The sequence below is a fragment of the Anopheles funestus genome, chromosome 2RL (assembly GCF_943734845.2).
Source record: "Anopheles funestus chromosome 2RL, idAnoFuneDA-416_04, whole genome shotgun sequence".
NCBI lineage: Eukaryota > Metazoa > Arthropoda > Insecta > Diptera > Culicidae > Anopheles > Anopheles funestus.
Window position 1 is genome coordinate 70,778,299 of NC_064598.1, and position 12,760 is coordinate 70,791,058.

A 12,760-nucleotide genomic window follows, 5' to 3' on the forward strand; every position below is an offset into this window, starting at 1 on the left:
GGAGAACGTCTCGACTTCCGGTTTCTTGATCTCTCCTTAGGTTTTTGCGTTGAATCTCATCCGAGTCTTCTGACCCATCCGAAAAGTTGCTATTGCCGGATTGTTCCACTTCTGCAGCAAAGGTTCCCACGTACCGAGAACACTGGCGAGAAGTTCAATGAACAATTGGCGTCAGTAACCCCTTTTTGGTCAGAAACTCAACTATCCTGTTTTACGGTTAAACTAGGGACTCGGAAGGCCTCTCCTTCGCGTGACCTGGCCTGGGTTTGGCCGTTAACGATAGGTGAGTTAGAAACCATTTGACACGGAAGTAGAAGAAGGTTCAAGCTTAGCTAAAGCATCAAGGACAACCTCATGGTCAAAAGGAATACTAGGAAAGTTGGTCATTGATCAAGTGTTAGAAAGGCATTGGATAGGGACATGAGATACGGAAGAGGTGAGGTTAAAAATATGGTGAGGAAAAAAAAGTGATTGACTGGGCTGTCTACCAGTCTGTCTACTGTTCAACCTAACGCTAGAGAGGTGGAAACTGCGAATACCATCTTCTGTAAGTCAATCCAGGTCCTGCCATACGCTGGTGACATGTCATTGGTTTCTTCTTTTTGTCCTGGTCAAGGTTGAGCACGTCATGATGAAAAGACCTGGTCGCTAATCCGCTTCCACGAAACTCAGTTTAGGGATGGACACACATCCAACATCCTCATCACGTGTCTCAGCCATCGTATCCCTTCGTATTTGGCAACCGTCAGGGTATCTGCACCACCAAACAGCTCAGCTAGCTAGTGGCCCAATCTCCGTACTCACACGCGCTGCTGGCACACATTGTCAAAGATAGTCCTTATGACTCGCCTTTCGAAAATGGCTTGTATGAAAGGTTCGAAAATGGCTAGCATGACTACCCGTAGCGCACTGCCGGACGTATTAGTGTGCGATAGATATATCGTGCATTTAGTATGTTTCTGGCGTCTTCTGTATCGCAGGCACGTAGTAGTCACGATTTCCCTGAACAAATCCGTCTTCGGATTTCGTTGCTTATGTTTTTGTCCGAAGTTACGATCGTACTAAAGTAGCAGAAGTAGCAGATTAAACAGCAAATAGGAGAGTTCATCCCCTTGCCTTAAAACCCCGTGAGATCATGGGAGTAAAACCGATTCATGACACATGCAACATCCTGTAGAACTTATGAGTTTCCCCCGACTGTGATAGCTGCTGAATCAATTGCTCATCTGACCCTTCAAACTTTGCACTTTTTGTCCTGCAAGAGTCGGGTCTTGCCTCGAAGATGGTGTCCTCCGTCATCGCTCCCCCAAGTGCGATCTCGAAGTGTCTCGCCATATCACCTTGCCTCAACCGATCTATGTTGAGCCCAAGGGTGGACTAATAACGGATGATAATAACGATACAAACATTAAACAGCTGTGTTTATGGCGTTACTCAAGGATGATTAGAATGAACACGTGTTCTGACCGATCTCGAGTCTCAAGCAGACGGGAGCAGTGATGGTAACGGACCGATCCAGAGCGCGGAAAGCGACTTTATAAGCGAATTCGATGCGAACAAACGCGGTCAGAATCACATTTATACAGTACAGAATGTTTTGAATGTTTTTCGCTATAACAGTTTATGTACATATTTCCAATAAATGCAACCGAAACGTTTGAATGAATTGCAAATCGTATAGTTAAATTTATTTCATGTCGTTGTTTCTTATTCAAATCAGTTGATTCTTATTATTCGACCGGGCAATAGCGGGCCTTGACCTGTGCCACATCACCAACCGACAGTCCATCATCATTACCCAATTCAACTGCGGGATTAACTCTTCTTACCAGCACCGGAAAAAAGAATGTAGCAGCAGCGGCAAAGCGTGAATAGTGCATCACACTAACAAAATCGTAAGGCTGGCCGTAGGTTGTACTAGATTCATTATATATTGCAAAGTTGGTGTTTATAAAATCAGCATCTGGAAAACAAATAATGAAGAATTATTATTGATAATGTTGTAAAATTAACTAAATCCTCAACAATTTCGTACCTTGATATTTCGGCGCCAAGTTTTGGGGGAAGAACTGAATGTAAGTATCCCGATCGCGACGGGACTGTTCGTGCATGAATCCGAGCGTATGCATCAGTTCGTGCACCGGTGTACCGACGTTATCCATACAACTGGGTGTTTGAAGATTGAGCGTGTTATAGGCCGGATCGGAATTTCGTCCAACATAAGAATAGCATCCTTCTCTGTTATTCGTGATCGTCACATACTCCAACTCCTCTGTGCGCTGCACAAACCGAACGCATGTCTTCTCTTCAAACTGTGCAAATGCCTTGTTAAGAGTTGCTCTTTCTTCATCAGCTACAAATTCAAAGTAAATAATGCATTTAAGAGGTCCAGTGCTAGTTGGTTCTTCTACTCACTGAAGTCGGCCTCGATCTCATAGGGCACTGTGGCATTGGGCCATACATCGTAGTTCGTTGGGCTAGTAACGGCAAATCGGTTCTTTTTGCCCGGTCTCAGAAGGATATCTCCTTGATAGTAGTAGCCAAATCCGTACTCATGCGGATATCCTGGCAACTTCTTCAATCGCAGACGATTTCCTAAATGAATGTAAGTAGTGTTTTACGTAGTACTTGACATACCCAATTGGTTTCAATTTCGCAAGCTACTTACCAACTTCCTTGCTCGGCTTGGTGTAGTCCAAGGTTTTTTTCCCGACACTAAGTTGTATGAGGCAAATAGCCATCGCCACGATTATGAGGTACTTCAACAGTTCCATTGCTTTGTTGTAGGATAATCCACCACGCAAACTGAACTGTTGCTGATGGATATTACCCCTTCGACTTTCGGCTTATATACGAAATTTCTTGCTACATTTCAACCATCCGAAACAATACAAAAGAGTTGAAAATTGTAACGAATTCAAACGAACTAGCAATCTCGCTTATACGATCAGCAAATGCAAAAGTGCATTTGTGTTATCTCAAGACGGTTTCCGTTTCCATACGTTCGGTTTTGTAGTTTGTCAGTAAAGACTGCGGGTCTTACCAATTTCCATGTCACTTGTTATCACACGTTCAACGAAACAATGCACAGAACTGAAAACATGTTATACTAAAATAAGGAAGCATCTTCTTTGTCAAAAAGGTTGTTTTTCCAAATTCAAGAAAGATATTCAACAAATTATTTGACGTGCCTCTGCAGCTACCACCCGGTGGACCACCGTGGGGTGATCGTACTTTACGGGCTCTGAAAAAAGCTAAACGTGTAACCTATCGGAATCTACGTGCGCGGCATTCTGCAACATCAAGGCAGCATTACAATACCATGCACTCGCTCTATCGGCGCTATAATAGGTCATGCTACCGAAGACATTTATACCGTGTCCAATTCAACCTGCACCGTAACCCACGGTTCTTCTGGAATTTTGTTAACAATAAACGTAATTCATCTGGCCTTCCGAGCACCATAACTTACGGTGGGACCCTCGCGACTACACCTTACGAGATGTGCGAGCTATTTGCTACACGTTTCGCGGATTGTCCTTTTGGGCCTTTTGTCCAGGGCCTTTTGTCCAGCTTTGCCTGTCATTAACGCGGAAAGTGTTGCAACCGCGATTGCACGCCTCAAATCGTCATACGCTCTGGGACCGGACGGCATACCTGCGATCATACTTAAACGCTGTGTGGATATCCTTCGTTATGGAAGAATTCCTGGATGGTCCCTATCTACAAAAGGGGTGTAAATCTGACGCAGCTAACTATCGCGGCATCACGTCACTTTGTGCTTGCGCTAAAGTGTTCGAGCTACAGGTTTGTGAGCCGCTACTAGCCCCCGCTCGTAATTACATCAGTACGACCCAGCATGGCTTCATGCCTAAACAATCAACAACGACCAATTTATTGGAACTTGTAAATTATTGCCACCGCTCGATCGATGAAAGTGTTCAAGTTGATGCCGTTTATACTGATATCAAAGCTGCGTTTGATAGCGTATCACATCGCATCCTGCTGGCCAAGCTGAACTTTTTGCTGTGTACTATCTTCGTCAATGATGTTACAACGATCCTGCCATCCAACAACCACCTTTGGTACGCTGACGATGCGAAACTGTTTCGTGCGATTCGCTGTTCTGATGATCACTCTGTTCTCCGGGATTCGCTCAAGCAGTTTAACTCCTGGTGTGCGCGTAACGCTTTGGCAATATGTGCCGCGAAGTGCAGTGTGATAACGTTCAGCCGTTTAAAAGCCCCGGCAACATTCGCATACGAAATTGATGGCCTCAAACTCGAACGAAAGCAGTGCATCAAAGATCTTGGTGTTCTTCTAGATTCGAGACTATCCTTCAATGATCAGCTCGAACACGCTGTCGCTAGGGGAAATCGTTTGGTCGGTCTGGTTGTTAACCTTACCCGCGAGCTCCGTGACCCTGTTTGCGCTAAAATGTTGTACTGTTCGCTCGTCCGATCGGTACTGGAGTACGCCAATGTCGTTTGGTGGCCTACGGCAGCTCGGCCACTTGCACGACTCGAGTCCATCCAGCGCAAATTTACGCGCTTCGCCTTGCGTTCCTGGGATCGCCAACTGGACTATCGGACCAGGTGTTTGCTGCTTGGCCTATCGCCCCTCGAGGAAAGGTTGCTGAACGCTAGGAGATGGTTCGTAGCGGGTCTAATGAATGGCCACGTTGACTCTGCTACACTACTCTCGTCCATCAACCTTTACGTTCCGGCCCGTTCTCTCCGGACGCGATCCTTGCTGGCGGTGGAAAATCGGCGCATTGTGTTTGGATCATCCGACCCTTTCCTGATCATGTGTCGTAATTTTAACGATGTTTCCGATGCGTTCGAGCCAGGCATGACAACTGCGACTTTCGTCGACAACATTAATATCCAACGCGCTACCTCGGATTCCTAATGTCTTAAATCGTCATTTATATGTTGTGAACGCTGTCGAGTGGGCTTCATGAGTCCGTTGACGAATAAATAAATAATAATAATAAATAATAAAACTCAAACAAACTAAAATTTGGTAAACTTAAATACAACTGAAATGAAAAACTTATTTTATCGAGAGAGATCCGTCCCGGCTTGGTGAAAGACTGATATTTTGTTACTCGGCTTGAAGGATCTCCGGTTGCCAAGGAAGGTTGGCAGTTTGACCCTTAGTACATTGCTGTATGTTGTTCCAAGGTTATCCGGTTTTATGCTGATGCTCGAACATTGCTTATATGCAATGTCGGATCAAGGTGTCCGATGCATCTGATATTCTCAGATCTCAAGATTTTCGCCATTTTCTCACTTGCAAACCCACAGACACTGAAAATCGATTGGGTCCTTCATCCACAACAGAACTTCAACGAACTATGCAGTTGTTCGTGAAATAGTGCGTTTTCCAATAAAAGCTTCTAAAGGGATTCAATGAATTGCAAATCGTGTAGTTAACTTTATTTCATGTCGTACAAATCAATTGTTTCTCATTAATCATCCGGGCAATACCGCGCCTTGATTTGTGCCACATCACCATCCGACAGTCCGTAATTATTACCTAATTCAGCTGAGGCGTTATCCCTTCTAACCAGCACCGGAAAGATCGCTGTAGCTGCACCGGCAAAGCGTGAATAGTGCATCACACTACCATAGTTGTATGGCACGCCGTAAGTAGTACTAGATCCGTTATATATTGCATAGTTAGTGTTTATAAATTTAGCATCTGGAAAACAAATAATGAAGAATTATTGGTAACGTTGTAAAATTACTAAATTTTAAGCAGTTCCATACTTTGATATTCCGGCGCCAAGTTTTGGGGGAAGAACTGAATGTAACGATCCCGATCGCGACGGGACTGTTCGTGCAGGAATCCGAGCGTGTGCATCATTTCGTGCACTGGCGTACGAACTGTTCCCATACAACCGGGTGTCTGCAGATTCAGCATGTTATATTCCGGATTGGAGTTTCGTCCTATATTGGAATAGCATCCTTCTCCGTAAGTAGTGATCGTCACATACTGCAACTCCTCTGTGCGCGGTACAAACCGAACGCAGGTCTTCTCTTCAAACTGTGCAAATGCCTTGTTAAGAGTTGCTCTTTCTTCATCAGCTACAAATTCAAAGTAAATAATGCGTTTAGGAGTTCAAGTTCTAGTTGGTTCTTTTACTCACTGAAGAAGGCAAAAATTTCATAGGGCACTGTGGCATTGGGCCATACATCGTAGTTCGTTGGACGGGTAATGGCAATGCGACTTTTTTCGCCCGGTCTCAGAAGAATATCTCCTTGATAGTAGAAGCCAAACCCGTACTCATGCGGATATCCTGGCAACTTCTTCATTCGCAGACGTTTTCCTAAATGAATGTAAGTAGTGATTTTTGTAGTATTTATTGTGTACTGCTTTGAAGCTACTTACCAACTTCCTTGCTTGGCTTGGTGTAGTCCAAGGAATTTAACCCGACACTAAGTTGCACAAAGCAAATAGCCACCGCCACGATTATGAGGTAGTTCAACAATTCCATTGCCTTGTTGTAGTTTTCCTCTAGGCAAGCTGAACTGTTGCTGCGGCGGTTTATATACGAAATTTGTTACATTAATCCAACCATCCGAAACAATAAAAAAGCCCAAAAATTGTAACAAATATCGAACAAAAGCATTCATCAATACTTTGCGATAGCTTCACAAGTAATAATTGGCAGTGGACTTGTAGGCAAAAGGAATGTGTAAAGAGAAAAATGGTGAGTTAAATTTACAAAACTATGCGGTTTATGGGTACATGGAAAGATATATAGGACAGAACATCTGGCATTGGCTAACTGGGAAAAATGTATGGAACAAAAGCAGAGTGTACTAGCTGCTTTCTTAGATATAAAGGAATAAAGGAAGCATTTGAAACGTTACTAAGAGCTTTGGCATTAAATTCATTGCAGAGTTTTGGTATCGGGGGTAAGGAACTCATCTGGTTCGAAATTGTTCGAAAGTTACAAAATGAACTGTGGAAGGTATACTTTCTTGTCTGCTTAAGCTTCTAAATGTAGCCTGAAAAGTGAAGCGTGGTGTTGAGAGCAAACCAAAGAGCAAACCAAGCTCGCGTTTAAGCTTTTTTGTCTGCAATATGTTCACCAATATCATATTCACCCCTTACAATTTTGGGGAAATTTTGACATAGAGGATTTAGGTAAATTTGGTCGAAATGAATTGTTACTTCTGTGTTTCCTAGACCCACAAAACGACCATTACTCTTTCCTTTATAATTATAAAAGTATCTATATGGCAGTTAAACCTTTAAAGACTGTATATCTAAGTGAGCTGCTATTGTCAAAAAAAAATATCATCATCTTTTACTTGTTGGCCTGCCCAGGTTTCCAGTAAACTCAGTCTAGGGCTGGAGTTCTCCACCCACGGCTGCATCTGATCTCCGACAGGTTCAACTCCACCTGATCCAACCAACGAGCTCACTGTGCTCCTCTGCGTGTCTACGTCTGTATAAACGTGTGGTTCATTCCCCTGTGATGCGAGCCACCCTGTAATTTATAGCGTAGTTAAGGTATACATGTATTAGTATAAGATTTTAGAACTAAGTTAGTATATATAAGTACGTACGAACGCACATCACGCTCTCTTAGCTCACCACCAGGGTCTGGCCACGTCGGGTCCGTTACCGGCGAAACACAATACAATAAAGTGTACGAACATAACACCCCTTCGGATTTCACTGTTTATGCTGTTGTCCATAGTTATATATGCTGCATCAGTTGCTCATCCGATTCTTCGAAGCTGCGCCTCTTGTCCTGCTAGAGTCGGGTCTGCAGCCTTCTCAGTCGGCTGTAGTTATCCTCCTGACAAATCCTCCAAATCCCGACTTTCGCAGAGGAGACGTACAGATAGGCAAAGCCGTCTAAAATTGCACCTATCTCGGGTAAACGGTCAGCACTGACAAAAACATTGATGTTGAGTTAACATTTGGTGTTTTTGAAGTCTGACGATTCTTCTCCGTGCGAAACACCTGTCGCGACGATCGAAGCTGGCATCATAAAGAATCTGTATATTTTCAGGGCTCACATAGGCCGCTGAAACAAGAAAGTCTGTCCAAAAGAGGCGATACCTTTTCAGCAGTGATCGAGAGGAAGATACGAATAGGGATTTTTGGCTATTTTGGAAAGAAAATGGAGGAGCCGCTATAGTGACGAGCTCTATGAGTTGTGCGATGAGTATTAATCGACCCATTGAAGAGTCGGGAGCATAAAATAAGAAAATTGAATTGAAGAGTCGGGACCATAAAATGTGAAGAATCGATGCGTTCGTTCAGTGGAAAGTATGACTCCGAATTAGTGAGTTTTTGTACATCGTTAGCACCCATATGTAGATGCGTAAATTGGTTTGCGCCAATGCGAAGTGGTATTATCAGGCGTTTTGCTGTTGCTAGGAATGGAGCTTGGGGATGGAACACGTTGTCGTGGTGTTGGGACACCTATAGGACGCGGGTAACATTCTTCCCTCAATGCAGCGTTGGTGAATGATGAAAAGCGGAACCGCAATATCCGTGACAATGAACACCATCAGTGGTAATTAACGATACAAAGGTTTGAATGAATTGCAACCTTGTAGTTAAGTTTATTTCGTGCCGTGCAAATCAATTGTTTCTCATCAATCATCCGGGCAATAACGGGCCATGACCTGTGCCACATCACCAGCCGACAGTCCATCATCATTACCTAATTCAGCCTGGGTATCGTTCCTCTTTACCAGCACCGGAAAGATCGATGTGGCAGCAGCGGCAAAGCGTGAATAGTGCATCACACTGACAAAATCGTATGGCTGGCCGTAGGTTGTACTAGATCCATTATATATTGCAAAGTTGGTGTTTATAAAATTAGCATCTGGAAAACAAATAATGAAGAATTATTGTTAGTATTGTAATATGCACTGAAGCTTCAACAGATTCATACTTTGATACTTTGGCGCCAAGTTTTGGGGGAAGAATTGAATGTAAGTATCACGATCAGGACGGGACTGTTCATGCATGAATCCAATGGCATGCATCAATTCGTGCACTGGCGTACTGACGCTATTCATACAACCGGGTGTCTGCAGATTGAGCGTGTTGTAGGCCGGATCGGAATCTCGTCCAACATAAGAATAGCATCCTTCTCCGTTATTCTTGATCGTCACATACTCCGACTCATCTGTGCGCTGCACAAACCGAACGCAGGTGCTACTCTCAAACTGTGCAAATGCCGCCAGAAGAGTTTCTGTTTCTTCATCAGCTACAAATTCAAAGTAAATAATGCATTTAGGAGGTCCAGTGCTAGTTGGTTCTTCTACTCACTGAAGTCGGCCTCGATCTCATAAGGCACTGTGGCATTGGGCCATACATCGTAGTTCGTTGAACTAGTAATGGCAAATCGGTTTTTTTTGCCCGGTCTCAGAAGAATATCTCCTTGATAGTAGTAGCCAAAGCCGTACTCATGCGGATATCCTGGCAACTTTTTCAATCGCAGACGTTTTCCTAAATGAATGTAAATAGTGTTTTGTGTAATATTTATTGTATAAGCTAACTACTTTGAAGCTACTTACCAACTTCCTTGCTTGGTTTAGTAAAGTCCAAAGGATTTAACCCGACACTAAGTTGTATGAGGAAAATAGCCATCGCCACGATTATGAGGTACTTCAACAGTTCCATTGCCTTGTAGTTTTCCTCTACGCAAGCTAAACTGTTGCTGATGCATATTCCTCGTTCAAGCGGTGGTTTATATACGAAATTTGTTACTGGAATCCAACCATCCGAAATAACAAAAAAGGGTCAAAAATTGTAACGAATTCAAACGAACCTGCAATCTCGCTTATACGATCAGCAAATGCAAAAGTGCATTTGTGTTATCTCAAGACGGTTTCCGTTTCCATACGTTCGGTTTTGTAGTTTGCCAGTAAAGACTGCGGGTCTTACCAATTTCCATGTCACTTGTTATCACACATTCAACGAAACAATGCACAGAACTGAAAACTTGTTATGCTAAAATAAGGAAGCATCTTCTTTGTCGTCAAAAAGGTTGTTTTTCCAAATTCAAGTGTGGAGTATTGGATTATAGAAGGTAAACTCGAGTAACATTAAGCCGACTCTTTGAGAGCAGGCTGTAAACGACGGACTTGGGGGAATGTAGGATTAGCGGCAGTTGGATGGCAACGGTCGCCACGAGAGGATCAATAACCGTGTAATAACGAATACGAATAAAGAGAACTCTACAATTTGGCGCAGCCGGTAGGATCGACGGTGAGTGTGAAAAGAATCCGTTTAATTTAGCGAGTTATATGTGTTTGCAAGCGAAGAATTGCAGTGACTTCCATACGATTTCTTGTCGCATTTCTTGGAAACCGTGTTTTGTGTATAGGACGAAATCTGAGACCAGAGTAAATAAATGTAATGAACTCATCTATATGTGGCGTGGTGTAAGGCACACACACAGGGAAAAAAAGAATAAAGAGAAGGAAAGAAAGAATAAAGAGAAGGAACAAACGCGAGTCCGGTAGCAATACCGCAACGCACATTAAAAAAGAGAAGAAAAGAGAAAGAAAAAAGCGAGTCCGGTAGCAACACCGTAGCGCACACTAAGAAACAAAAAAATGCGAGACCGGTAATACTCCGCAGCGCACACTCAAAGGAAAGAACAAATACTAGTCCAGTTGAGCACCGCAGTGCACATTAAGAAAGACTGATCCATGGCTATATAAATTAGCCGATTAAAAAGAAAATTAAAGGTTGATAGTGGTTTAGATAACTTGCAAAGACATAACGCAAAAAAACCTCGCAAAATAGTGGTTCATAAAATTCCTTCAGGGTGGTTAGATCAAGTAGCATATTTTAAGTAAGAAGCATACATTAATAATTGTGCTTTCACTAACAGATGGACAATAAGCAGAACTTTCCGTTGGAACCGTTAAATGACGCTGTTGACACATCAGGACTACGTAGAGAATGGGAGGAATGGCACCGGGCATGCGAGATCGTAATAGAGTTGAAGCAGTTGGAATCACAGCACGAGAAGCTTCTTTTCATGCTTGCAAAGGGCGGTAGAGGCTTACAACGGATTTACCACCATCTTGCGCCGGTAACGAGGGAAATACACCCGGAGCCTCCTAAAGTACCAATGGCTCCCCAAGAAACTCCTGAGTACGACAACGCCGTCAAACGCCTCAACGCATTCTTTGTAGAGAAGCGAAATGAGCGGGTGGAGTTGGAGATTTTCCGATCGCTATCCCAAAAACACGGGGAACCTTCAATCGTTATATGTTGAGATTACGTACGCAGGCTGCTTGTTGCGACTTTAAAGATCGTGAAGAAAAAGAAATCTTACATCAAATAACGGTAGGGGCAAGCGATGAAAGGGTACGCGACAAAGGTATCGAAGGCACAATGAACCTTGACAGTCTGATCAACTAAGCCATAAATCGAGAGGTGATACTAAAGCAAAAAGAGAAAGCACACCCAATACGACAAGAAGATGCAGTAGTGGCATGGATCAATCGAAACACGAACAAGAAGACGACATCACAATGAAATTATTCCTCGCAAAAGGTTAACCGTACATCTCAAGAATGCAGCCGTTATGGTTCAGAAAGACACCAGAGCGATTTTAAAAACTGTGTCGCACGGAATTCGACATGTAACAGATGCGGAAAACTGGGACATTTCGCAAGGAAGGGTGCAGGCAATCGATACACACCAAGAACGAGTCGGTTTTCTTGGAAAAGATCGGAAGTTGCCAACGCCTTGCTCGATGACGGGGATGTTGCAGAGCAAGGGAGGCTTTGTGGATATCGTAAGAACTGCGCATCACCCAAGGTAGAATGACGTTGTTTTTTTTCTCTTGTTTCCTCTTGTTATTTTTCTATATCTACATAGTATATTTCTTATACTAAAATAATAATGAACACTAATAGCAGTTGGAAGGAATATGGTATCAATGAAATAATTATAATAATGAACAGCCACTCGCCTAACATTTGATTCTTTTTTTTAGCACAAATTATAATAACGGAATGATTATGGGGTTTATTGATCAACTTGCAGTGGAATTTTTAATCGATTCGGGGGCTATGATCAATACAATCACGGAACAAGTGTGAACTAATTTCTGTGACCGGCAGATCACAGCATACGCGACTCAAGAACCACTGCAAGTTTTGACCATTTTTGAGGCTTTTATATCCATCAACGAGAGCAAACCCAAAACATATGCGGAATTCTTCGTCATAAAGGGAGCGCAGAGAAGTCTGCTTAGCAAAAGAACGGCAGAAGAGCTTAAGGTGTTGAAAGTCGGGTTGGAAGTCAATAATATCGGACACAAAAAAGAACCATTTCCGAAGTTCCCGAACACACTGCTAAAGCTATGCATTGACCACAAAGTGACCCCAAAGAAGCTTGCATACCTTCGTATTCCGTTCGCGATGGAGCAGAAGGTTGAGCGGAAACTTCAAGAAATGCTGGATAAGGATATTATTGAACCGGTTATCGGTCCAGCAAGTTGGATATCCCCAATGGTAGTGGTTTCTAAAGGGACTGACGATATCCGGATATGTATCAACATGCGTTATCCAAACACAGCTATTCAACGTGAGCACTATCCACTCCCTATAATTGATACGTTGCTTAACAAACTTAAAGGAGCAGTGATATTTTCTAAATTGGATATAACATCAGCCTACTATCATGTCGAACTACATCCAGACTCAAGGAAGATTACCACGATCATGACTGGGAAAGGTCTAATGCAATTTAAAAG

At 43.1% G+C, this 12,760-nt stretch overlaps 2 protein-coding genes across 2 annotated transcripts; both read right to left on the reverse strand.

Moving 5' to 3' along the window:
- Window positions 1-1,400: 1,400 nt before the first annotated feature.
- LOC125774948 (zinc metalloproteinase nas-36-like) lies at window positions 1,401-6,540 on the reverse strand. The gene is made up of 8 exons (XM_049445321.1): window positions 6,397-6,540; window positions 6,155-6,334; window positions 5,775-6,092; window positions 5,488-5,706; window positions 2,669-2,845; window positions 2,416-2,610; window positions 2,036-2,353; window positions 1,401-1,963 (listed from the first exon to the last, which is right to left on the reverse strand). The coding sequence occupies exons 1-8, from the start codon at window positions 6,500-6,502 to the stop codon at window positions 1,731-1,733; spliced, it is 1,746 nt and encodes a 581-aa protein (XP_049301278.1). The 5' UTR covers window positions 6,503-6,540; the 3' UTR covers window positions 1,401-1,730.
- Window positions 6,541-7,959: 1,419 nt separating this feature from the next.
- LOC125762457 (astacin-like) lies at window positions 7,960-9,692 on the reverse strand. The gene is made up of 4 exons (XM_049424565.1): window positions 9,558-9,692; window positions 9,310-9,489; window positions 8,930-9,247; window positions 7,960-8,860 (listed from the first exon to the last, which is right to left on the reverse strand). Exons 1-4 carry the CDS (start codon window positions 9,661-9,663, stop codon window positions 8,628-8,630), a joined length of 837 nt encoding a protein of 278 aa, XP_049280522.1. The 5' UTR covers window positions 9,664-9,692; the 3' UTR covers window positions 7,960-8,627.
- Between the last annotated feature and the right edge of the window lie 3,068 nt (window positions 9,693-12,760).